Genomic DNA, 24,696 nt, shown 5'->3' with positions numbered 1-24,696 from the left:
CACAACTCTAGAAGGCAATGAGAACATTAACATCCAAACTAACAGCAACCACAACCCCCAGGCTTGGAGAAGTGTTTCAAGACACACTGCGAAGGCCCTCTCCTCCCTCCCTCAAGTGAGCCGTGAAAAGCTTGAAATGGGTGGGAGGAAGGGGAGAGGCTATGAGCAGCCGGCATCAAACTTTGGAGGACTGCTAGGGAAGCAGATGGGCCCTGAGAACCCTCAGAGGTGGGAAGAGCCCCATGAAGCCGCCACAGGACATCAACAGCGCGAGCAACTGCACCGACAACCCTTTCCTCGGACAGAGGGGCTGAGCAGCACCCCGACCCTCTCTCAGGAGAAGCAGGCACTACACTGGATCCTAACAGCAGATCCACGTGAGATGTCCTGGACTCAGGACAGACACCGAGAGGAGGAGGAGGAGGAGGAGGAGCAGCAGCAGCTAGTAATCCCACCCACAGGGCAATCCCCAGAACTCAGCTACACTGGTCCAGGAGGACTAGAAGCATGAGGCTCTAGCCAAGGCTCTGCTCCTAGAGAGCACTTCAGACTCCCTCCAGCCCTCCCTGCCTGCTACTCAGCAAACTGCCACAGTAAAGCCCCTCCCACCCACATGACTGCTCTCCATGCCACAGGACTGAACCACAGAGGGCTGAGGATGTGGCTCAGTGGTGGAGTACTTGTCTGTCAGACCCTGAGCCGTGGGCTGGATCACCAGTACCACATGAAAAATGAGGTTTGAGCAAGGCACATCTGTGAGAAGCAATAGAAAAAAGGGAGCTGTACCTAAGTACAGCTAAAAGCCCTGGACACAACACAGAAAGCTGCCCAGGGCCTGGAAGGCAGAGAGAAGGTGAATTGGCTAAGGGCTTGACCTGGAAACACCCTACCCACACTGGTCTTTATACTTTAAAGGACTCGGGTGCTAAAGCAGCCACCAGCCCAGAAACCCCACCATACAGCCTGCTCTCCCCGTCAAAGCCCAGGAAAGGGGCAGCCCCGTAAGCAGAAACCAAGGGGATGATGCAGTCCTGTTCCTACAGCAAGCCAACAGCCCTGACCCTTAGCCCGCAGCAGCTCCCAGGCCACATCCGTATCCTTAAGTCAAGCTCAGTCTCTGGCCTGACATAGCAGCACACAACCATAACTCCAGCTACTCAGAAGGCTGACACAGGATGGTCACAAGTCAAAGCCAGCTCAGGCTCTCCTGCAGAATAAAACTCTATCTCAAAAAGTAAATAAAATGACAATAAAACAAGGCTGGAGATGCAGCTCGGTGGGAGAGCACTTGCCTATCCATGTGTGAAGAGGTTCCAAGTTCAATCCTCAGAACTGAAGAAGACACACCACCACCACCACCACCACCACCACCACCACACACACACACACACACACACACACACACACACACACAAAGGGAGGAAGCACAAGCACACAAGCACACTAAGCCCCTTCTCTTCTGAGCTAAACGAAGGAGGCTATGGTAAGCAAGGGTTTGCAGGTACAGATCACAGGCCTCCTGACAACTGGACACCACAGCAATTTCCAGACTACATGCAAACTCCAAGGGAAGCCTGTGAGCTGCGAAAAGACAGGGCAGCCAGAGAGGCTTGAGATGGGCTTCTGGGTGACGCCATCAAACAGCCAAGTAGAAATGAAGCAGTACCATTTCAGAACACTGCTTAAGTTAACGAGGGCACGTCTGTGGCAGCACTCCGTAAGTACATGCATTGCACAAGGCTGATCTTGCCTTACTTGCCTAATGCAATCCCACTAGCACTAAAACCCACCCTGGAGTTCTGTTCTTAATGCTGCCAAGGTCACTGGTTGGCACAAGGTTACAGCCCCTTCCTTTTCTTCCTAACATCTTCGGGATTAAACTCACCAAGGTAAGAGATAAACAACATTCTGCCTAATTTTTAGCAAGACTGTATCGCTGACACGCCAGTCCCTCCCCTAACTCTACTGATGCTCTGGGCTCCATTCACAGGGCAGGCACTGGGAGATAATGATCCAGGTGCCATTCTGGAAAGCAGGCTACAGATACTCCAGTCCACAGCTGCCCCTCTGTGAATCCCTCTGGTTCTCTCTCCTTTTAGCAATGCCACGCTCCTTCCAACAACAACCACGGTTCAGGGCTACTTGCACTGGGACCTTCCCAACACACACAGATGCCGCTTTCACACCCCAGGGCGGGGTCAGAGTGCGTGCAGAGACAGCAACCAGGCAGCAGCAAGCTGTCCCACACAGCTGGCCCTTCCACCTTTTCAAAACCTCTGAAGCCCTGCCAGACACTTCCTTCCATATTCACACCACTCTCTTCCTCTCCCTTAAACCCAAGCCTCACCAGCAGTCCACTCTGCCACCCCGCCCCACGCTGTTTTCTATCATCCACCTACCCTCTGTGGCCAAGGAACCCAGCTCAGGAAGTTTCTTCACGACTGGGTGCCAGCCGACCATTGTCACCTGGAAAACACCAACTTCTCAGCACACAGTGACCTAGCTGCACTCAGGTCGGCGAACCCTGCGACCTCCTACACCTCTTCCTAGGACCCCTCCTGCTTCCGGGCCAACTCCAAGCTAAAAGGACTACTAGACGCTGAGTGGGAGGAAGGTATGATCCCAGGTCTCTGCTTCGGAGAGAAACTGAGACAACTCCAAATTTTTCCTACAGCTCCCCCAATCCAAAGATGCCTTGCCCTGGTCCTTCTAACACCTTCATCTGACACGAGGCACTCACGGTTACACAGCCTCAGTTCTTCATAACTGCATAGTCAGCAGGGGGCAGCAGTGAGCAGAGCCAGCCAGGCGGAATGTCCTCACACCTGAAGCTGCCAGTTTCACCCTGCTCCAGTTTCTCATCTAGAAAACAAACCCGCACACACTGGCCAAGTCACACACCACGGCAAAGCGACAGGGCAAACTGAAAACTAGCGCAGCCTAAGTGCCTTAGGTAAACTTCCTTCCCAAACTGTGCACGGTGTTCCAATCATCTGTAACTCGCTCACTGAGAATTACAGTGAAGCGCTGGTGGTGCACACCTGTAATGTAGCACTCCGGAGACTGAGTCTGGGGCAGCCTGGTCAGAGCAGCCCCACCTCAAAGGAAGTTAGAATGCACAACTACACTATACGATCTACCTTAGCTACTGTTTTATTACTTTGAAGAGACATCACAACCAAGGCAACTTTATAAAAGAAAGCATTTAGCTGGAGACTTGCTTACAGTTTCAGAGAATGAGTCCATAACGACTGTGGTGGGGAAACATGGGGGCAGGCAGGCAGGCAGGCACTGGAGCTGCAACTGTGAGCTTACATCGGATCCACAAGCAGGAGACAGGCACCGAGGGAGAGCGAGCGCAACCTGGGAGCTGCACAGGCTAGTGAGACCTCAGAGCCCATCCCCAGTGACACACCTCCTCCAACAAGGCCACACCTCCTAATCCTTTTCAAAGGGTTCCCCCAACTGTGAACCAAACACTCAACTCTAAGAGCCTATGATAGGAGGAGGAGGAGGTTCTCATCCAAACAACCACACAGTTGAACCCCACAAGTCAACTGTGGGAGCAGGTGAATAACTCCAAACACATCAGCTCTGGAAATGCACTCAAATGTCAACCTACCACCGGGTAAACACCAGACATAGGCACGAGATCACACCACTGCCCGTCAGCCCTGCTCGAGTGGCAGAGTGACAGCATCTGCACCCAAGTGACGCGGTTGTTCGGGTCCCCAGAAGCAAGCAGGAAGCAGCAGTGGCTGCACTCGGCTGCCAGTGCGCTTCAGGACAGGTGCCTACCACTGCTTCTGGACTCCAAATCCCTTCCTCACACGTAAATAGATGTCTGCCCTGTATCGGTTCCTTCTTTCTGAGGAATATTTTTCCTTTTACACCTCAAGTCCATGTGTATAATACTGAGCTCAGAGCTTCAGTCTAGGTCAGACTGACTGTCCTCTGATAATAAAAAATTGGCATGAGAGAAACAGTAACACAGAGGTCAGAAGTGGATGAGTGCGTACACAAATAACTGGTTCTGGAAGCTGGGGGGGGGGTGTCTTCTCCTCTCCCACACAACCTCCTAGCCTAGATGTCACCATCTCCACTCACCAATGTCTGACCAGGACTTAATATCCCAAGGGCAGCTTCACACCCAAGGGTCCCATACCAAATAGCAATACCAAAGGGAAAATGATTCAAGCCAAGGTGGCCAGTGGAGTCAGACATATCACCTGGAAGGTGTGGAGGCAGGCGGGAAAGTGTTAACAGGATGACTTGTGTGGTAGCAAGAGAAGGCCTCTGCACAGCAGAAACCCTGAGAGCCAACTCGGCACCCGAGACAGAGGCCGACACCAGTGCCCTCTCACAAATGTACAGGAAGTTAGGAACACCTTCATGCAGAACTCCTGCCAAAGTTATTTATTAGACTCGAACCACAGCCAGGCACACGTCTAACCAGACATAATGACACACAACTGTAACCTGACACCTGCAGGGGGCAGGAGAGACAAGGCAGGAGCATCTCAAGCGGAGGCCACTGTGGGCTACACAGTTAGACTGTGTCTAAATAAATAAATAAATAAATAAATAAATAAATAAATAAATAAATAAACAAATCACAGAGAAATCAAGCTGCAACTATGCCAGAAGGGCCCCTCCTCCTGACTAGCTTCCACACAAGATGACGTCCAGTCTGCTGGCGGAGAAAAGGATCAACAGTCTCACTCAGGTGTAGAGCCTGCAAGTCAGAATACCAACCTGACGACACAGTAGTAACCAGCTGTTTTCTGCCTGGATTCAAGGCCTTTTCCACGGGGGAAAATGTGCCTGGCCCTGTAAATCTGGTCCAAAGCAATGGCTGAGATGGTCCCAGCTCAAGAGAAGGAGAGGAAAGACACACGACCTCCTTCTGTTGTCTTGCTTACGGACATGGCATCCAACTGCCTTCTAAATACTTCTTTGTACCTCTTACAGAAGCCTCCATTTACAGCAGGTGACCACTAATATGGAGACTCATACCAAGTGCTAAGAAGAAATGATGACGAGTGCTCATCCCTGAACAGAACATCTACATTATCACCTCCAAGGTTCAGGGACCACTGCAGAAGAGGCAGAGGAAAGCACGGAAGAGCCAAGGATGGGAAGGAGTGCTGTGAGACACTGTCTTCTGGACATGCCATGGCTGTCTACACCCACGCCTTCACAGCAAGCCGCTATGTGTACAAGACTGGGCCCATCAACACCCCCTCGTGGATGAGAGACACAGTGCATAAGGGCCCAGCTCTCCGGAGGAGGTAGAGGCAGCAGTGGTTGCTAGGAGAGGGCAAGTTATAGTCCTCTGTGGTCTGCTCAGTGAAGTCACCCTCGCTCACCTAACTCCTCACCTACACTCTCACAGTGGGCCACAGGGGGAAACCATCAAAGAAGGACAGGGGCGTGCTGGGAAGCAGGGTTCAGTGGGAGGGAAACGAGGTAAGAGAGGACAATGGGGAACACAATCAAAGTATATCTGTGCATAAAATTGAAAAGAATAAATGCAAGTTAAGGATTCCAAGTCATAAATGATACAGGTGAGGGAACAGTTCTTTGTGAAAAGAAACTGAAGAGGCACGACAAAGTAAAAGATACACGACCTCTACTCAGATCCTTCAAAAAAGGAAGGCTGCATGTCACTTTGAGAACACGGTGCGCATCTGAACATGTACTAAACATGAAATAAGAGATTACCACGTTAAGTCTCTTGGGAAACTGTGAAGGCTGGCATCCATATTTTAACACATGCATTCAAGTATTCAGAAGAATCACTAGGTCTATAATGTAGTTAAAAGCTTAGCAAAATAAAATGTAAGCTGACGTGCAGAATTTAGAGAGAGAACAAAACGCAGAGCATCAGCACTGGACAGGTACAAAGGCCCAAGGTGATTAGTATGGCACCTTTCAGTCAGCTGCCTAAGTTTCTAATGTCAGAAACATTCCAGGGACAAGAGGCCAGGAAGCTCTCTAGCATCCACTCACCACCTCTAACCTCTCGAGGAGGGAAAACGAAAGCTCCATTCTCCAGCCCTCAGTTGGCAGTGAGCAATCCTAGAAGGCCCGGCAGCCCTTCTGAGACTGCACCGATACAGTTCAGTCCCCTACACTCCACACAACGGGCAGCCTGGGCCTAGTTCTGTGGAACCACAGCTGGAGAGAAGCGTGTTTCTCACTCCTGCTCTCGGCCACTAAGACTTCCCACTCGTCTGTAATGCTCCTCCACACTGAAGCCCGAGCGGGTACGAGCCTCCCTCACCTGTAAGCCTCTAAAAAGAAGAGGGAGCCTGCTATTCCCAGGGGAGTAAAGTAGCACAGGCCACGGGAATCAGCGCCACACCATGGGAGAAGGCGCAGTTAGGGTCCAGAACGACGACGAGAGAAAACATCAATACAGACTACTACCAATTTGGGCAGAAATACATGTTCTGGGTAGCTATTTTTCACACATACTCAGTCTAGACGTCACATCCAAACAGTGTGAGGGTTTGGCTTGTCTCACTCACCCAGTTGGAACCTGCCTCAGAACACAAAGGACACTCAGAGAAAGAAAGATGCAGGACAAGCTGCTGTCAAGTAAAGAGAGGTTTGCTCCATCCAACCAGACAACAGCCTGGGGTCTGCAGGGCTTGTTTTCAACAGAGATCAGGAAGACGGTGATGAAAGGATGAGAGAAACCTGTTTTCCTAGACCCAGAAGAGGTAGGAGGAGCGAGGACCTAACTCTGTGAACAGCATCTACCTAGGCTGTGCAAAGCTCTGGGTTCCATGGGGGAGGGGGGGCAGAGGAGAGAGAGAGGTGATATGATGTGGGACAGGAAGTAAACAGAGGGAAGGAGGTGGAAGGTCACTGTCAACTGCAGGAGTCCCACATGCAGAAACAGCAGTCACTCTATCTCAGGGCTCTCAGCCACACCTGTCCATCTCAAGCTTCATTCCACAGCCACCCGTCTGTCATGGTTGTCACTGGCCGATTTTCCACAAGGACTGAGGGGCAAAAACGCACAATTCTCAGTGAAGCATTTTCCTACTGTTTAGCCAACCCTGAACATCCCTGAAAAACATCCATGTGACCTAATGCAGCAGGATAAAACACACTTCACATATGAATGTCTGGTCCACCCCTGTGACCTAATGCAGCAGGGTAAAACACACTTCACATATGAATGTCTGGTCCACCCCTGTGACCTAATGCAGCAGGGTAAGACACACTTCACATATGAATGTCTGGTCCACCCCTGTGACCTAATGCAGCAGGATAAAACACACTTCACATATGAATGTCTGGTCCACCCCTGTGACCTAATGCAGCAGGGTAAGACACACTTCACATATGAATGTCTGGTCCACCCCTGTGACCTAATGCAGCAGGATAAAACACACTTCACATATGACTGTCTGGTCCACCCCTGTGACCTAATGCAGCAGGATAAAACACACTTCACATATGACTGTCTGGTCCACCCCTGTGACCTAATGCAGCAGGGTAAGACACACTTCACATATGAATGTCTGGTCCACCCCTGTGACCTAATGCAGCAGGGTAAGACACACTTCACATATGAATGTCTGGTCCACCCATGTGATCTAATGCAGCAGGATAAAACACACTTCACATATGACTGTCTGGTCCACTCATGTGACCTAATGCAGCAGGATAAAACACACTTCACATATGACTGTCTGGTCCACCCCTGTGACCTAATGCAGCAGGATAAAACACACTTCACATATGAATGTCTGGTCCACCCCTGTGACCTAATGCAGCAGGGAAAGACACACTTCACATATAAATGTCTGGTCCACTCATGTGACCTAATGCAGCAGGGTAAAACACACTTCACAGACAGCTGGTGCAGTGACACTGTCCAGAGACTAAGAGAGGCTTTCCCAGGAAGGTTCCAGACCCACCTGGTCAAATGAGCCAGTCCAGAAAAGCCACCCAGCACAGCAGCAGCATTACCTAGGCTGCCGGCCACAGCCTGGCCTGAAACCTGTACTCCCCCTGGAGGCTCAGAGGTACAACCTTGCCCTGTCTCCTCAGCAGGCACAGATCTTCGCACAGAACCCACCCCAAGCCACTACCTGCCCACATGCCCATCCACTGGCCACCAAACTGCGCTCTGCTGGGCTCCTCACCGGGTGGAGACACGGGATGGCAACGCAAAGCTCCTCGTGGACGTCTCCATTTCACACACCACCCTGCCCAGGGTTCCCAAGCCTCCCACGGTGGGGACTAAAGGAGCACCTCAGCCTGCACAGGACCTGAAACAGCTCTAGGCATTTATCACCCCCAAAGCAGAAGCACACAGGCCAGAGGAAAAGGCTGCACAATGTGTGACCCTCCGTCCTGCCCGGGACCACATCAGTCTCTCTTCCCCTAAACTGAAGAAATGTGCCAGGTACAGCTCTCACTAAGCCCGGGGACCTCCAACTCTGAAACTCCTACCATGTCTAAGTCTGCAGGGCCTCACGGTCTCTAGGACCTGGGCATCCTTCCTGAGCTCTACCACAAGGAAGCCAGCACCAGAGCCAGGAGTCAGTACCAGCCAGCAAGTGGCACAGAGCCATCCACCGGCCATCTGTCCTCTCAAACTGATCCCGTATGTCAGGGATGACAGCACCCACTGGAGACGGCCATAGTTCACAGAAGCCATCTGACGCTGATACAAAGGCTGCCTATCCCACTGCATCTGATCGGCAACCATTTATGCAGCAAGGCTCTAAAAGAATCAAACAAAAATTCTGTAGTTCTAAGGATGAAATAAAGGTGTGTATGGGGAGGGAGGAGGGGAGAAACTGAGGTGAACACAGACACCATGCAACTGAGCCCCGCCCCCACCATTTGTCTTAGACAGCACCCTAATATCCCAAGAGGGGTCCCATGGTTCCTAAAGAATGTCCAAGGTCTCTGACAAGTATCCCAAGTCCCCTGGTTGGACACCCATGGTCCCTAAGGGTTCCACAAGACCCCTGGATGGACACTTAGTGGAGTTTTTGCCAGTTCAACAAATGTCTACTTAGTGATCCACAAACAATGGCACATGTTCAAGGAGCCACAGACAGGCAGACAGCCCAGAGCAAACAGAAAGAAGGAGGCGTGGCATAGAGACAGTCTGCGCTTGCCCAGACGACATCGCTGCAGACGGGACAGAAGACAGGTTCTCCAAGCACAGCAACAAGGAGACAGAGTAAGTACTGGCCGGTGACCACAGCTCTGTTCCCGACCTCTCTACCTCAGTTGCTAGGCACTAAGGCCACTAGCTAAGAGCTGACAGCTGTGAAGCTACAACTCCTAGAACAGGTCACAGGTCACTCATGGAAATGAGTCATTTATCATTATGGACGTCCCCAACAGGTGGACGCTCCTAGAACTCCAAATCCAAGAGTCCAGAAGTCCAGAAGTGATGCTCTTTACGGAGACCGGTCCACTAAGACGGGGAGGGAGGCTTACCTGGCTTACATGTTACAATCATCACTGAGGGGGGTCAAGGCAGGAACTCAAGCAGCTAGCCTGTCACATTCACAATCAAGAGAAACGAATGGAACTTCCCTCCCTTGCCGCCTATGCTCAGCAAGCTTTCTTCAGTCGTAGTCCAGGGTCCAATTAGTAATCAATAGAATCCCCCACAGACACATTCAGGCCAGCCTAATCTAGGTAATCCCTCACCTGGCTCTGTACACAGCCACATTCCAGTGACATTCAAAACTCACACTGAGGGATACACAAAGAAAGACAGGTGAGGAGGAGATGCCTGGACTCTGGGAGCGCGCGCGCGCGCGCGCACACACACACACACACACACACACACACACACAGAGCTTTTAAATCCCACCAAGAATGCAGACACGTATGTTGGGCAAAACTAACTCAGTACCTGTCACTAATCTAGCACTGTCCCAGCTCTCCTCAGATCCCCAGACACAGTTAACCAGAAGCTGGCTGAGGTTTAACTCTGACTAGGTGGACAACAAAATATAAATAAAAATTAGTTTTCAAGAAAATATTTTAACTATGTGCATTTAACTTTGAAACTTCTTAGTAGGCATGATTAGTGTCCTCAGTACTTTTAAACCGCTATAACAAAACACCGTAACCTAACTTATAAAAGAAAAAATTTAAGTGGACTTAAAATTTCAGGGGGTTAGAGTCCACGATGCTGGAGCTAAGGCATGGCGGCAAAACAGATGAGAGCTTCTATCTCGATCCACAAGTAGGAGAGAAAGGGGGAAACACTTGGAATGCTACAAGGTTTTTGTTTTGTTGTTGTTGGAGGGTTATTTTTTGTTTCAAGACAGAGTTTCTCTGTGTAGCCCTGGTGTCCCAGGCTGAGGCTGACCTCAAACTCAGAGCTGTACCTACCTCTGCCTCCCAAGTGCTGGGATTAAAGGTGTATGCTACCACACCTTGCAAGTTTTTTGAAAATTCAAAGCCCACCCCCAGTAACACACTTCCTCCCACAAGGTCACACCTCATTATCCTTCCCAAACAGTACCACCAACTGGGGACCATTATTCTAATATACGCGCTTATGGGGGATATTCTCCTTCAAACCACCACAACTAGTGTTGGGAATTCACAGAACACAACTGTTGTCTGCTCTGTCCAACATCCCAACCACCCTCCCTATCCCTACAGCCGGAAGTTACTTAACTCCTCCTCTCCGTTCGCTCCACTACCAAACGCTCACAGGCATCTCAAGTTCTTTACGTCCATAGACTTACACAGGCCACTGATGAGAAGTCCAGAGATGCACAACTTCCTTTCCAGAGCCTCACTTTAACTCCCTAAGTCAGCTTGGCCCTTTACAACGCTGGAGGCCGAGGTGGTCCTTTGGAGCTCTTTCAACACTACGACAGGAATGAGAACCTCACCCAAGGAGCCCGGCCTTCTCACCTTTGCAAACGGCTGCAAGCCGGCTGTCATCTGTACAGAGCGCCCACGCCTGGCTGGACAGACCAGGCTGGAAGGAAGTACTGCAGATTCCCGGCTTCCAACAGGTACTTCTTCCCAGTGCTGCTCTTCTTCCACATCCTCAATCTCAAGTCCACCACAGGGAACTGAGAGTGCCTCACCCTTGCCTTGGTTTACCACACCCAAGCAAGACATACAAGAGGAAGCACACTGTGTAGCATGGAGGTCTCCTTCTCGGGAGGGAAAGAGAGCCTCCAGCAGGTACAAGCACCTGCAGGGCAGCCTGGGAAGGCACTCACACACTGCTCCTGACAGGCTGGTGCCATGGTGGCAGCTGCTCAAAGCTTGTGTGAATTCCCACCTTTAGCCTGGCTGTGTCCTAGCAGGAGCGGTACCCTGCAGTGACAGTCAAGGCTAATGGAACTAGCACAGGGCAAAAATAGCTTTTCATGTGGGTCACTGTTTCCAGCAGTGAAAACGGAAAAGCATGTCCACATCCGACAGGGACGACTGGCCTCCAAGAAGCAGTCACTGCAACCAAGAGACGAACACTGAGCATGGGGAGACCCACAGTGCCACCACATCAAGCTGAAGTGTATTACAGAACATATATGCTCCCGTGCCACATCTCTAAAGCTACCTGCATGTGTGCCGTGGGAAAATTACCAAAGCAGCCAACACTGGCATCTCTAGATGGCAGGATCATGCCTTTTTTCTGCATTTCTCTATATCCTGAGCTTTATGTAACAGACTACTAGGCAACTTAAAAGCATAATATACACGTGGTTTAAAGCACGGGAAATGCTGCTGGTCGGAGCAGTACCCACTCACAGCCTCTCAGCTCGTCAGGCCTGCCTGCTGGCACTCTCCTTGGCACTTCCTGCTAACCCCTGTGCTTCTAACAGCACACACGAAGGCAGGCATCAGCACACCCACTTCCAAACGGACAAAGTGAGAGAAAGAGTTGTACGCCATGCTATGGAAAGGAGCTGACGTCCAAAACACACCAGGAAGTCAACCACCACCGAAAACCATTTTTCTATCGACATTTCTCCAAAAAAGCTATTTCCTTATAAAGTCCAACATCACTAACACCAAGGAAATGTGAAGTAAAACCACAATGAATTCCTCAGAATGTCTGTCAGAAACACAAAAGCTAACTGCTGGTAAAATGCGAGGACACGGACTCCTTCAACACTGGCTGGCGGGAATGTAAGCGAGTCGATGCATTTCTGAAATTATACAGACGTTCTCCAGAAAACTAAAACTCACCCTGTGGACCAGTACTCCCACTGCTAGGTGTATTAAGAAACTGAGGAAATGTTGGAGAAACACAGGTGTTCCTGCAAGAGTGTTCAAAACAGCCACAAAATGGAAACCACCCGAGATGGACAGATGTGAAAAGAAAACAGGATACATATACACAATGGGACAGCACTAATGTAAAAAGAAGAAATGAAATCGTACCATAGTGACAGCGTGGGTGGACCCGGAGAACCGCTAGGTAAAGTAAACCAGCCACCAAAAGATCCATAATGCATGGCCTCGCTCACATACGAAGCTGACAACTGATGAACTAATAGAAGTCAAGATGGCAGTCCCCAGAGGCTGGGAGGAAGGACAGAGCAATGGGAGGAGGCTGGTCAGAGGGACGAAGTCTAGGTAAGCCAGAGAGGACGTTTCGGTGGGCACTGCACAGTACGGCAGCTACTGTTGACAACATACATGTGAAAGTTATGAAAGAATTTAAATGTTCTCATCACAAGGAAGTCTATGGTGGTGACAAATGGAGACTAGCTTGATTTAATCATCCCGAGATGCACTCACATATCCAAAACACCACAGTCCACTGCATACATACATACATACATACATACATACATACACGCCTTAAGAAACCAGCTTGTGAAGCAAACACTATGCCAACAGTTAGTCTACATTTTAATGTCTACTGATCTCAAAGGCCAAAAATGTCCAAGAGTAAGGAAAGAAGCCATTTCTGCTCTGAATCCCCGAGACCTCTGAATGACTGAAACACTAAGATTTTAACTAGTGCTTCTATCTAAAGCCGGGAAGGAGTGTCGCTATCACCTGGTGTGTGGGATAAGTAGGAAGGCTAGTGACAGTGGGTCACCATCCCTTCCAGGTCCCACGCAGCACAACTGGCTGGAGAAGAGCTGCAGGCCTCATTTGACAGGCCCCCTGACAGCCTGCCTGGCGAGCGTGAGAAACCGCATCCGCGCGTCTTCTCCTCTCCAGGGCAGAGACGCTGTACCGGAGGCAGCGTCGGAGCTCCAGCAGGAGAGCCTTGGTGAACTGCTCTGTCAAATCCCCATCTGTAACCCTTGCAAAGGCCAGTGCCGTCTGGGCAGAGGACTCTGTCAGGGAAGCTCACAGCTAAGCATGGCTCCCACCTCATTCAACTTGGACTTTAAAAAGTGACCTTAAATACACTCATTTATAATAATGCTAAATTCCAACTTTTCAAATTCATAATAAAAAGTAATGCACATTATAACAATACTAAGTATGTAAAATATAACTAGACACTGAGAACACTAGATAGTTCTCTGATGAACAACTAAATCAAAGTTCACTCCTAACTTTGCTGCTAACATCCCTGACGCTGTGTGTCATGGCATGGACTAGTCTTTGTAAGACACCATTAGAACTGGGTTCACATGGCCTTAATTTTCGGTTTTTTTTAAATTACTATTTCATGTTTATGGGTGTTTTGTCTGCATGTATGTCTGTGCACCATGTAAGTGTGCTTGCAGAGCCCAGAAGAGGCATCAGGATCTCCTGAACTGGAGTTACAGATGTGGTGCTGGGACTTGAACCTGGATCCTCTGAAGACCAGCCAGTACTCTTAACCCCTGAGCCATCTCTCCAACATCTATTTTAGATACTGAATAAAAAGCTAGTACAAGCATCGTGAGTGACAGAGAAAGCCACTTTTCCCAAGGAAGGCAGCCTCTGCTCTGAAGAGTTAAAGGTTACCTGTTTCAACACATTTCAGCTGCTTAATTAACATTACTGAGTAAGAAAATCTTGACAGCTAATACACTGTGACCATCAACAAATGTATCTAACACATTTGGGATCAAAATGTGAGAACAGAACATGAGGAAAATGAGAAAACAAATTCTTTATCTCTGCAGCCACTTCACCTGAGGAACTACAGTCAAACACCCATGACGTCACGACTTGTCTCTCAATTCACTAGGCTGTGCCTTACTCACAAAACTCAAGCACATCATCATCGTCATCATCGTCATCACCATTTTCACCACCATTTTGACTATTTTGTTTTTGGGGGGTGTTGTTTTGTTTTGTTTTGTTTGGAGATACAAATGGAAAGAAACTGGCATTGCTGTGCCCAGTTTTCTGCACAAATCAGAAAATAAAAATGCATGTGTATATGAGCATGTGTGAAAACATGTTGACATACGAAAGTTCAAACGCACATGTACACGTATGGGCACATGTGTGCAGAAACAAACACTGGCTGTCTTCTGTCAGTCAGTCTTGACCTCATTTTTTGAGACAAGGTCTCTACCTGAACCTGGAGCTTGCCAAACTGACTAGACTATCTACGCAGCAACCCCAGGGCCAGGAATCCCACTGTCTCAGAACCACATCACGAGGATTCCGCGCACACCACCACACCTGGCTTGCTCTCAGGTCCTCACGATTGTACACCAAGCACTTTACTGAATAAACCATCTTCCTGGCAGCTACCCCAAAATGTTTAAGGCACATGGTTGGTGAAAAAATAAATTGTAAAAAAATAAAGAGGCCAGCAAGATGGTAAAGCCACGACCACTAAGCCTGAAACAGTCCATCCTGGACCTCAGATGCTGGAAGGAGAGAACCAATTCTCCCATGCTGTCCTCTGACCTCCGACAAGCACCATGGCATTCTGGAACCCACACATGTTCATGCACATAGATAAACATGAATAAATACACGCAACAGAGGCTTAAAATAACCAATCTGGTAACAAAGCATTAAGTTTCTTTTCCTTAAAGAAATCACTACGAGCTTCAGCTGGAGAGAGCGAGACAGTCTTTCTTCCTATCACAATTCAGCCTGAAACAACCTCTTGGGGGGAAAACTTTGGTATTAAGTACTAAGAACAAAAGCTAACTTGGAATTTAAGCTGTTTTGTTTCCTGTTTGTAATTTTAAAATGTTTTCTGTCTCCTATCTTTGAGAATTTGGTGGAAATTAAATGTGTAAGTCCTAGAATTGCTCAAAGATACAAGGTCTTTCCCTCGAAGGCTCTTACACACTTTTGTCTGTGGAACACTAGGTCTTTCCCTGTAGAGGCCTCTCCCCTCACATAGTCACAAACTTGTGGCTGAGTTAAAGCTATTCCTTTCTCCAGGAACTTCCTAAAACATAATGGCTGAATAAATTAGAGTTTTGCATGTGTTGTTTGGTTTTTATTGTCTCCTGGGATAATTATGAGTTTATAAGTGTGATATATTGACCTTGAAAGAATCCTATATTTTCCTCTACTATATTTTTGAGTAACTGGAAGAGATTTTTTACTCTTTAAAATCAGCACAAAATAAGACATGATTGATTTTTTCCCCCTTCAAGGGTTAACCTATCTGTTATCACACATGAAACTTCAGACTCATCCTCTCAGTAACCAATACTTGACCTGCTTTGTGTCAAGGGACTGTTCTAGGTGTCTGGGTCAGGCCCAGGTGCCTAGGTCAGGGGCTCTGAGAGCATCTCTGGGCAAGCTCAGAACCTTAAGTCATAGCAGCAACCAACCTTTGGAAAGCTGCAAACAAGGATGTAATGCTCAATTTCCTTGAAAGCAATTTCTTACAGTTTACACCCTGGTTATCTTAATGCAGAGCAGGAGTCTGAAAAATACTGTAACATAAACGAAACCCAGGAGTGTGGAGAGAATGAAATCCTTTGACAAAGGTCAAGAAAAAGTAAAAATTGCTCTCCCACCCAATAAGGAAATTAAGTCATTAAAATGACAAGGCCGGCACCATCAAGGAAGCCAATATCCCCATCTTTAAAGAGCTGTGAGGCTTTCTAAAATCGCCCCAGCCACCATCCAATTACCTGCAGCAATTTCGAGGACATCAAAGAAAAATTGTTAACCAAAACGGTAACACTTTAATCACCATAAATCACTGTATGTCCAATTCCAATTAAATAGACTTTCCAAACATGATTGGATAACTTCTGCAATTTCTCCCAAGAAACATACAGTAAAAGACTGTCCTTCCAGGAAAGAAAAGCTATACAGGGTCATCACAGGGCTGGAGTGCATGTGGTACTACCAACCTTTCACTCGGTGAAGTTACAAACATACACAACAAGATTTACACACAGAAGTGGCTGCAAGCTCATCCACCTGAGCGTTCCTAACAAAACGCTCTAAAACAGTTTTCTAGATTTACAGCACTGCCCAGGAATTTAAAAAAAAAAAAAAAAAAAAAAAAAAAAAGGAAAGAGAGACATCCCTGGAGAGCTGCCACTCAAGGACCACAAAGAGTGTTCAGCACGAAACATCAGGCAGCGGGGAAAAGACAACCCCGAGGCGTTATCCCCAGAAAACGGGCTTCACAAGCCCCAGTCTCAAGCCTTAGGAGTTTTCTAACGCAAGTATTAAGGGTGGAGAATCCAGTCACACCGCCGAATTCGGGCCTGCAGAGCAGCAGATGAGGACGTGAGATCAGGAGGGGCTTGGCCCTCGCCGGTTTGAGCCTGGACCTTGCCTGACCACCTACTGGGGGCCGAGTCCGACCTGGAAACGACGCGGGGGAATTCCGAGGGCCAGCGTTCCGGACTGGACAGGTGTCCCCGGCCAACGGGGACTACCAACGTGCCACCTGCACACGAGCCAGAAAAGCCACTGGTTCTCGTGGAAACCATCACCAGGTGTGGGTGGGATCCACCCGCCGGCCACGAGGAGACATCGAGAGGCAGCTTCCCGGGACAAGGAGGGGCGCTCCACAACGGGCAGGGAGGCGGCGGTCGCCCTAGACAGCGACAGCTACCGAGACCCCCGACCCCGGACCCCCGGCTACCCCCGACCCCGGCCTCCTCCACCCCGGCCCGGCCTCCCCCACCCCGGCCCGGCCCCGCGCTCACCCACCTCCAGGCGCAGGGACGCCCCGCAGGCGCGCAGGAACTCGCGGATGTTGCTCAGGCACTCGCTCTCGTTCCGCGGCTCCGGGTAGACCTGCAACACACAGCGTCGCTGAGCGGCCCGGACGCCTCATCCGCTCCCTTCCTCGGGCTGCACCAATCTCCGCCCCTGCCCGCACCCGGAAGCGCGCCCGGGGCCGGAAGTGACGTCGTCAAACCGCGCCCCCGCGGGGTGCTGAGTCTCCAGCCGCCGCTCCTTTTTTTTCTTTCCTCCCCCAGCCCTGCTCCAGCCCCACGCGCGCCCTCCCTCCTCCTTTCCCGCCCGCCTCCCCCTTCTCCACGCGCGCGCCACCTCCTCCAGACCCCGCTTCCGCCTCACGCGCGCCCTCCTCCTCCTCCTCCTCGGTCTCCCTGGCCCGGTTTCCCCGACCAAGCGCGCCACCTCCTGGCCCTGCCCCGGCCCTGCCTCCTCCAGACCTCGGCTCCCTCCCTAAGCCATCTCTTGCAGGCCCTGCTCCCACGGGCCACCTCCTCCCTGGTGGGCTCCCCCGTCCTAGGCGGACTGCCTCCCGACCTGCAGCGGTCCAGTAGCCGCACCTCGTCCTCAGTGCACAGAACTCTCCCGCGGCTGCTCGAGCAGCCCCAGGGAGGTTTGAGAGAACGTCCGCTCTTTCTCACCCAGGCTCCAGGAAAGGGTCGTTTTCATCCTAAAGCCATAGCTTAAAAAGAATGAGCAGGTCGGCATGAAAGTGCCAGGATTTCTTTTCCTAAACACAGGCCCGTGTGCTTTATGAATGATTAACCAGAAGAGCCGGCTAGTGTGGGGAAGGCATCAGAGAAAGCTGGTGTTGCTAGCCTGCATCGGGAGCAGCAAGGGAAGGCGCTGACCAAGGAATCCGAGAGCATGATGCCTGCAACGTTTACCATATGTGTTATGTTATGCACCCAACCGTGCCAGCCACTAAGGGAAACCGGAGCAGAATCGGTGACTAGAACAATCTAAGACTCCAACAGAAAAGTGTTTAATTCTTAAAAGGTTTTAAATCTAAGGATTTATAAAGAAAAATTTTCTGAAGTGGATTATAAGAATTAAATGTTGGCCAGGCGGTGGTGGCGCACGCCTTTAATCCCAACACTCGGGAGGCAGAGCCAGGCGGATCTCTGTGAGTTCGAGGCCAGCCTGGCCTACCAAGTGAGTTCCAGGAAAGGCGCAAAGCTACACAGAGAAACCCTGTCTCAAAAAACCAAAAAAAAAAAAAAAATTAAATGTTGGTGTTTAAATCATCATCTAGAATTTTAACACTGAAAATATTCAAGATGATTCCTTATAAGGAAAAATCACAGCATCCATCCACTTCACTCGGGAATACAGTGGTCTCTTTGCAAAGTGCTTGGGTCTCTAAAAAAAACTGCAAGTGTTCAGAAACACTGAGTAATGAGCCCCAACCCTCAGCTGAAATATTCTTGGGAATAAAAGGCCCTCCACGTTGTCTTCCTTTGTTTGTTTTTCTTTTGCAAGACACCCATCCATAAAGTCATCACAGACTTATTTGTGAACTTTCACACTTAACCCCAGGATAAATACAGCACATTCTCGTGGACATGTTGCTTTTCGTGTGCATTCCCTGCTCCAAGTGAGCAAAGCCGTGCTCGCTTGCTTTAGTCCTCCAACTGTGAGCAAGTGCCAGTTTCTCATGGTCAGTGCCATGTCTGTCTGCTTAAGTACCTTCAGCTGGCAACGGCACTCTTTTAATGGCCTCCAAACATACTAAAGTGCTATTAGAGTTCATAAGGTCAAGGAGATAGTGATGTGTTTGTGGAAGAAAAATCTATGTCAGACAAGCATCTGGGCCTGAGTTACAATGCTGTTAGCTGTGAGTGAAAAACAGCCCGAAGAAAAGGAGATGTCGGGGGACCAGGCTACTCCAGAAAGTGCTTGATGAAGCTATGGAGAAGATGAAAAGCAGCAAAAATGTGGATTCTTGAGATGATGACCAAAAAAAAAAAAAACAAATAGACATCATTAGGAGTCTGGAAGCTAAAGAGATTTACAGTTACATTACCCAGGGTCAGAAACACAAGTCTTCTCAGCTATCTGGCTGGCCAGCGTGTTTCAAAACTTGATACATCATGAAAATTTCAACTTAGTAGAGAGTGGATCTACAGAGAAACAGTTTAGAGAATACTTTGTGTGTTATCTGTGACTAGGTCAGTGCCGAAGAACAGGCTTTCCGTGCTGATGAGACTGGCATGTTTCACACTAATGTTGAGAAACAAACCTGTGTGATGAAAACAGCTTCTCAGACTACTGGGCAAATGGTTCGGAGACCATGCAACCTTGCTACATGTGTCAATACCAAGGACAAATTTTAAATGTAAGCTGCCCTTAATGGGGTACAAAAACCAAATCCTGCCGGGCGGTGGCGGCGCATACCTTTAATCCCAGCACTCGGGAGGCAGAGCCAGGCAGATCTCTGTGAGTTCGAGGCCAGCCTGGGCTACCAAGTGAGTTCCAGGAAAAGGCACAAAGCTACACAGAGAAACCCTGTCTCGAAAAAACCAAAAAACAAAACAAAACAAAACAAAAAAAACAAATCCTGGGAGCACTTAGGACGAAAAACCTCAACTGCCTGCCAGGTCACTCTGAGATGACAAAAAAGCATGGACAGCATCCGAAATACTCTGAGATTGGTTCCACAACTGCTTCATCCCAGACGATGAACACTTTTTTCCAGGGTGAAAACTCCTTACCTTCTGGGTGTTATTAATGTAGATAATTCCCCTGTTCATTTCTGTAAAGAACTTTTGACTCCCTCAGTCGGCATAATGCAAGCTTTTAAGACACACTACCTGAGCAAGCTGCTTAGTAAAGCTTGCAACTCCAGAGGCCCGTGAGGAAACTACCATGTGAGACTACTGGAGCTCCATCACCATATGCATATCAGTTATGCTGGCCCAGCCGGGGACAGCATCAATCTGGCTATCATCAGTGACTATTAGGAAACGTTTGGCCAAGTTGCCTTAAGGAGTTTGAAAGTACGACAGAAATTATAAGTAATAGCATCAAAGTCATAATGAATAGTGCACAGCAAATGAATGGAGAGTATTTGGCAACAGGAAGGAAAAAGAAATAGGAAATTTGGGCAGGAAAGGCACTAGAACCCACCAACCACGTCCTGGAAATGATAATCCAACATGGCATCAGAGCAAGCACTGTCAGCCAAGATAACACAAATTGTCCTTCTCACTGCAGCCAAAATAGCAGGATGGAACTCAGCCTTGGAAAAATATTCTGTAACATGAGGCAATGTGAGCCCATGCTCGAATGCAGCCTCACCTCTGCTGCATTTGTCCCTTCATTCAAAGATGTGAGGTGACAAGCCAAACCGACAAACCTGAGCAGGGTTTCAAGCCTTCAGCCAGTCTGATAGGGACTGTAACAAATGCCAAACTCCTAGGGAAGAGCCATCTTTGTCCACATCTCCCCTTTCTGCTGAACCAATTTCAGTCTCCCCATGTGGACTTACGGGCAAGCCAAGGTCAGAGGTCAAAGCACACTCATCTTGCAGCTACAGTGCAATTTTAGTCAACATTTTCACGAAGCCAACTGCATGATATTTGCAAAGTTCTTTTCTCAAGAGTTTATTTGCATTCCTACTGTATAGTGCCCAGCATATGAGCACAGTGCTGTGTTTACTATCTGATCATGGGCGTTCTGTGTTTGTGTGTACATAACAAACTCTACCGCCATGGTCTGGTAGAGTACCTAGTGCTGTTCTTGAGATGATGTTTTATTACAAGTAAATGCATCCCATTTATAGCATATATCCTCAAAAAATGCACATGTATTCATTGGTTGACAGAATACTGTGACCAACCACGTGCACACATGCTCACACCCACAAGTACATACAAATTAAGAACAAAAGATCCTATTCTGACACAGTCTCCTGGGTTCCTAATTCTGTATGTCCCCCAAGAACAATGTTACAGTCACTGGCAGTTCAATGTTTGAGATAACTTTATAGACTGTAACTACAACAAATAATGAGAACCACCCCTTTTCTACATTTGACTATGAAACCATAAGGCTAATTGTTACGTTTTTTCTTTTATGATGAATATATAAAATAATGGAAACAACATACTTGAATGTTGGTAATTGTTAACTATAAAAACAAAAATTACTCAGATGTACATATATCTTAATGAGAAACGTGAGGACTTTTAATTACACTCACCTGTGTGGGGGGCATGTGTGTCACGTGTGTGTGTGGAAGCGAAGGACAAGCTGTGGCCATCAGTTCTCGGCTTCCACCACGGAAGTCTCGGGAATCGAACTCAGGTGGTCAGCTGTCTTGGTGGCAGCTGCCTTGACCGACTGAGCCCTCTCACCAGCCCAGGTTTTTTATTCAGCCATGGATCACACCACTTTGCTAGAATGACAGCCCATTCTTTCCCAGCGTGTTCTCTCCATGCAGGTACTGAGAAGCCATCCATAGGGGAGAGCACATGGACATGGGAGTTCTGTAATGGAACTTCATTCTTGGACACTGCGTGAGTGACAGCCAGACTCCAAACAGGGCCTACTACACATTCAGAGACTTCAGTGTTAAAGCTTCATTAGAGGCTCCTACCACCTCTATGCAAGCGAGGAATTAAAAAACCTGAGCCACAGAATTCCTGTCGTTGGGGGTTACTGAAGTCTTAACATCCCAAAAGCCCATGTAAAAATGATCACAGCCATCTGCTTCCTAATTAGCAAGGCCACCAAGCAAAGGCCTTTGCATGCACTCCAGAACAACAGAGACCTGACCGCTTGCTCTGCCTGCATCACATCCCAGATTCTCCACAATAAGAGCTTGCAAGCTTTTCACCAGGACCTAATCAGAAATCGTCTCAAAAACCTTCTGGTTTCCAAAGAAATCGTTTTCATGCTCGATATTTGGTCCAAGTGTGTCCGACATGAAAATTGGCCACCAAGTAACGCTGAGCCCAGAGTCCAGAACCTCCGCAGCTGCCCAGCTTCTCCTCCGCTCTTCACCAGCTGCTTCTGGCAGTGAGCCCCTCCCCCGCCGTCTCAGCAAAGTGCCAGCTGCCTCAGACAGACAGTTGGACAGTGTTTGAGGAGTTTGTAGGCAAGCCGTATGAGAAGGCAGGACAGGCAGGTCAGCAGGGCTGTGAGCAGGCCGGGCACTTGCTGCCTGGGCAACCGAGATCAAAGGGGAAGGTTGTTCATGATGCCGCAGCAACAACCCAGTACCCAGCATTCCTGGTCTCGGGTTCTCACTGCACGAAGCCGCTCTATGCATCTGACACCTGACTCTGGTGCCCAGCCAGGCTTGGACATAAGAACTGTCAGAGGACTGAGGTTCCCGGGAGGTGCTCAAGAGACCTGGAGAGCGAGTAAATTAAATCGTGAATTAAGTTGTTGGGGAAGGAATATTCCCGTTTTCTCCAACATGGAGAGTCACTGAGGCTCCCAACTCCAGGACAAAGGTCCCGCTCCGTCGTCAATGATCTTGCCGCCCAGTGGGGAAAGATCACGATGTGCTCTGACCCCTGTGCCTCTCTGTGCCATCCACCACATGGCAGGACCCACTTGAGCACACCTCAGCTCCCTTAGACATCCAGCCCGAATGCCAACCTGCTGGCACCTCACCGTAAATAGCCAAGATCAGCACCTGTGCCCCTTATGAACTTAATTGTGTGGGTTGAAGTAAGTGCAAAACCCTTCCTGTGGAAAAGCTAGCGCAGCGGGGGGAGCTCTTATTTTACTCAAGGAGGTGACATCACCCTGCCTCAAACTATCTGCTGCAGGCTTCATCAGCCCGCTCTGTGTCTGTGAAGGGATGGCCTCTCAGGCCCTGCTCTCTGGCCTCGTGGGGTTCAGCCAGCAGGAGGTCCTGGCAGGAAATGGGAAGATGCATCTGTCTGTCTAGACACTGGTGGTACTGGCTACATGGTGTGCTGGTGTTAGCTCACAGGGCTGTGAGCATCTCGTCCCAGTTCTGCGCTTAGTGACATCACACTGGTACCCAGGAATCAACAAACATAACTCAGAGTCCCCACCACTGAGAGCCGGCTGTTGGGCATTCACACCACACCTGCATTTTTTGAAGGCCCCACTCTGGAGTCTATTCTACACTCGGTCCAGAAACCCTGCTCCCCACTGGCCCCTACAGGCCTGGGGGGTGGTGGATAAAGGCCTCTTAGGTACTCTCTTCACAAATGGGCTTTTCCAGCCTCATCTGTTTAATGCTATCTGTTTTCTACAGAGACCCTAACCTGGAGAGCTTCCTGGAGGCAGCTGGAAACAGATAACCAGAAAATAAAATCAGCAAAAACTATGGTGCTTGCACAAGATGGACCACCACCACACAGCACCCAAGAGATAGCGCCGTGATGGTGCAAGCCTGTACCAGAAGTACACAGGAGGCAGAGGTAGAAGGAGATTGAGTTTAAAGGTTGGACTGGGGTACACAGCAAGGCCCTTCCACCCTCCCCCCAAAAAAACCCTAGCTTTCTTTATATAACCAACAAGAAACATGAAATACAGTGTGGGCACTACTCACTTTTATGATAAAATTGTGTGTAAGAGCCCAGAAAAGCATGCAGTTTCCACAAACGGTGCCAACAGCAGATGCCCTCCAGAGGAACAAGGCAGAAGACTTCTAACTGTGCACTTACTGTACTCATTAGTAAATAAACTAAACAGAGAAAGGACCGTGACAACCCCAAACCTGCCACTCTTTCCCTCCGGTCAACATGCCTCCCCTGTCATGAACTGTCCTCAAGTACAAAGCCACCTCTTGTGGGGATGGATCCCTGTGGAGCAGGTCACTCCCGGCCGAGAGGGAAACCCTACGTTTACCGCTGGAGTCCGTCTCCCACTCTCCAGCTCGCTAGTCCGTCGCCTCGCAGCGGCCCCTGTTAACCCAGGCAGGCTGCAGCAGGGTCTCACTCCTCCCGAGCACTCTAGGCTCACTCTCCAACCTGGCATGGAGCGAGCGACGTGTGGGCAGGGCTCCCAGGCCGTCTACGGACCATTCTCCCAAATCCACTGGAAAGCAAGTGCAGCAGCGAACAGAAATCTCCAAGATTTTCTTGCTAACTACCAAATACAGTTCTTCTCAAAACTATGTACCTTAGCAAGAAAGTTTATTGGAAATGGTACAAGTCTTTAATAATGCATATTTTTCTTCTGCTTTTTGTTCCCACTATATTCCAAATCCCAGCTCCCAGGTGAAATCCCACAGCCACCAGGAGGAAGACTAAATGTTTTCCGACTGGATAAAACTGGCCACACTAAAGTGAGTGGGAAAATAAAATAAAATAAAATAAAATAAAGTGAGTGGGAGCGGACAGAGAAACCCACGGCCTCCAGTCCCACCCTAATTCAGAAATGCCAGAGATGTGGCACACTGGGAGTTGACCCAGACTACGCTGTTTGAGTTAACCACATTCCCGGAGACCTGGTTCCCACCAAGCCTACAAGCACGCCCAGTCCCACAGGGAGGTGGCTACCAGCAGGCATGCCAATGCCAAAAATGGGTAAGAAAATATTTAAAGATAAAACGTTGATCACATGACCCACAAGAGCACTCTCTCCCAGAAATGCTACATGAAC

At 49.1% G+C, this 24,696-nt stretch overlaps 1 protein-coding gene across 5 annotated transcripts in view; it reads right to left on the bottom strand.

Moving 5' to 3' along the window:
- Arhgef7 (Rho guanine nucleotide exchange factor 7) overlaps positions 1 to 24,696 on the bottom strand; it is a 114,118-nt gene that overhangs the window by 63,038 nt on the left and 26,384 nt on the right. For 3 of the 5 annotated variants that reach the window (XM_028881303.2, XM_028881301.2, XM_028881304.2), the window contains exon 2: positions 17,074 to 17,160. The exons of 1 other annotated variant lie outside the window; for it this stretch is intronic. In XM_028881303.2, coding sequence (XP_028737136.1) covers positions 17,074 to 17,160 — 87 coding nt within the window. Of the gene's footprint in view, positions 1 to 10,923; positions 11,820 to 17,073; positions 17,161 to 24,696 lie in introns of those variants that run through there. One more of the 5 variants, XM_028881305.2, reaches the window with a different exon arrangement.

The sequence above is a fragment of the Peromyscus leucopus genome, chromosome 17 (assembly GCF_004664715.2).
Source record: "Peromyscus leucopus breed LL Stock chromosome 17, UCI_PerLeu_2.1, whole genome shotgun sequence".
NCBI classification, from domain to species: domain Eukaryota; kingdom Metazoa; phylum Chordata; class Mammalia; order Rodentia; family Cricetidae; genus Peromyscus; species Peromyscus leucopus.
Note: the sequence above shows the minus strand (reverse complement) of the source record. Positions and strands in the feature narration are given on the sequence as shown.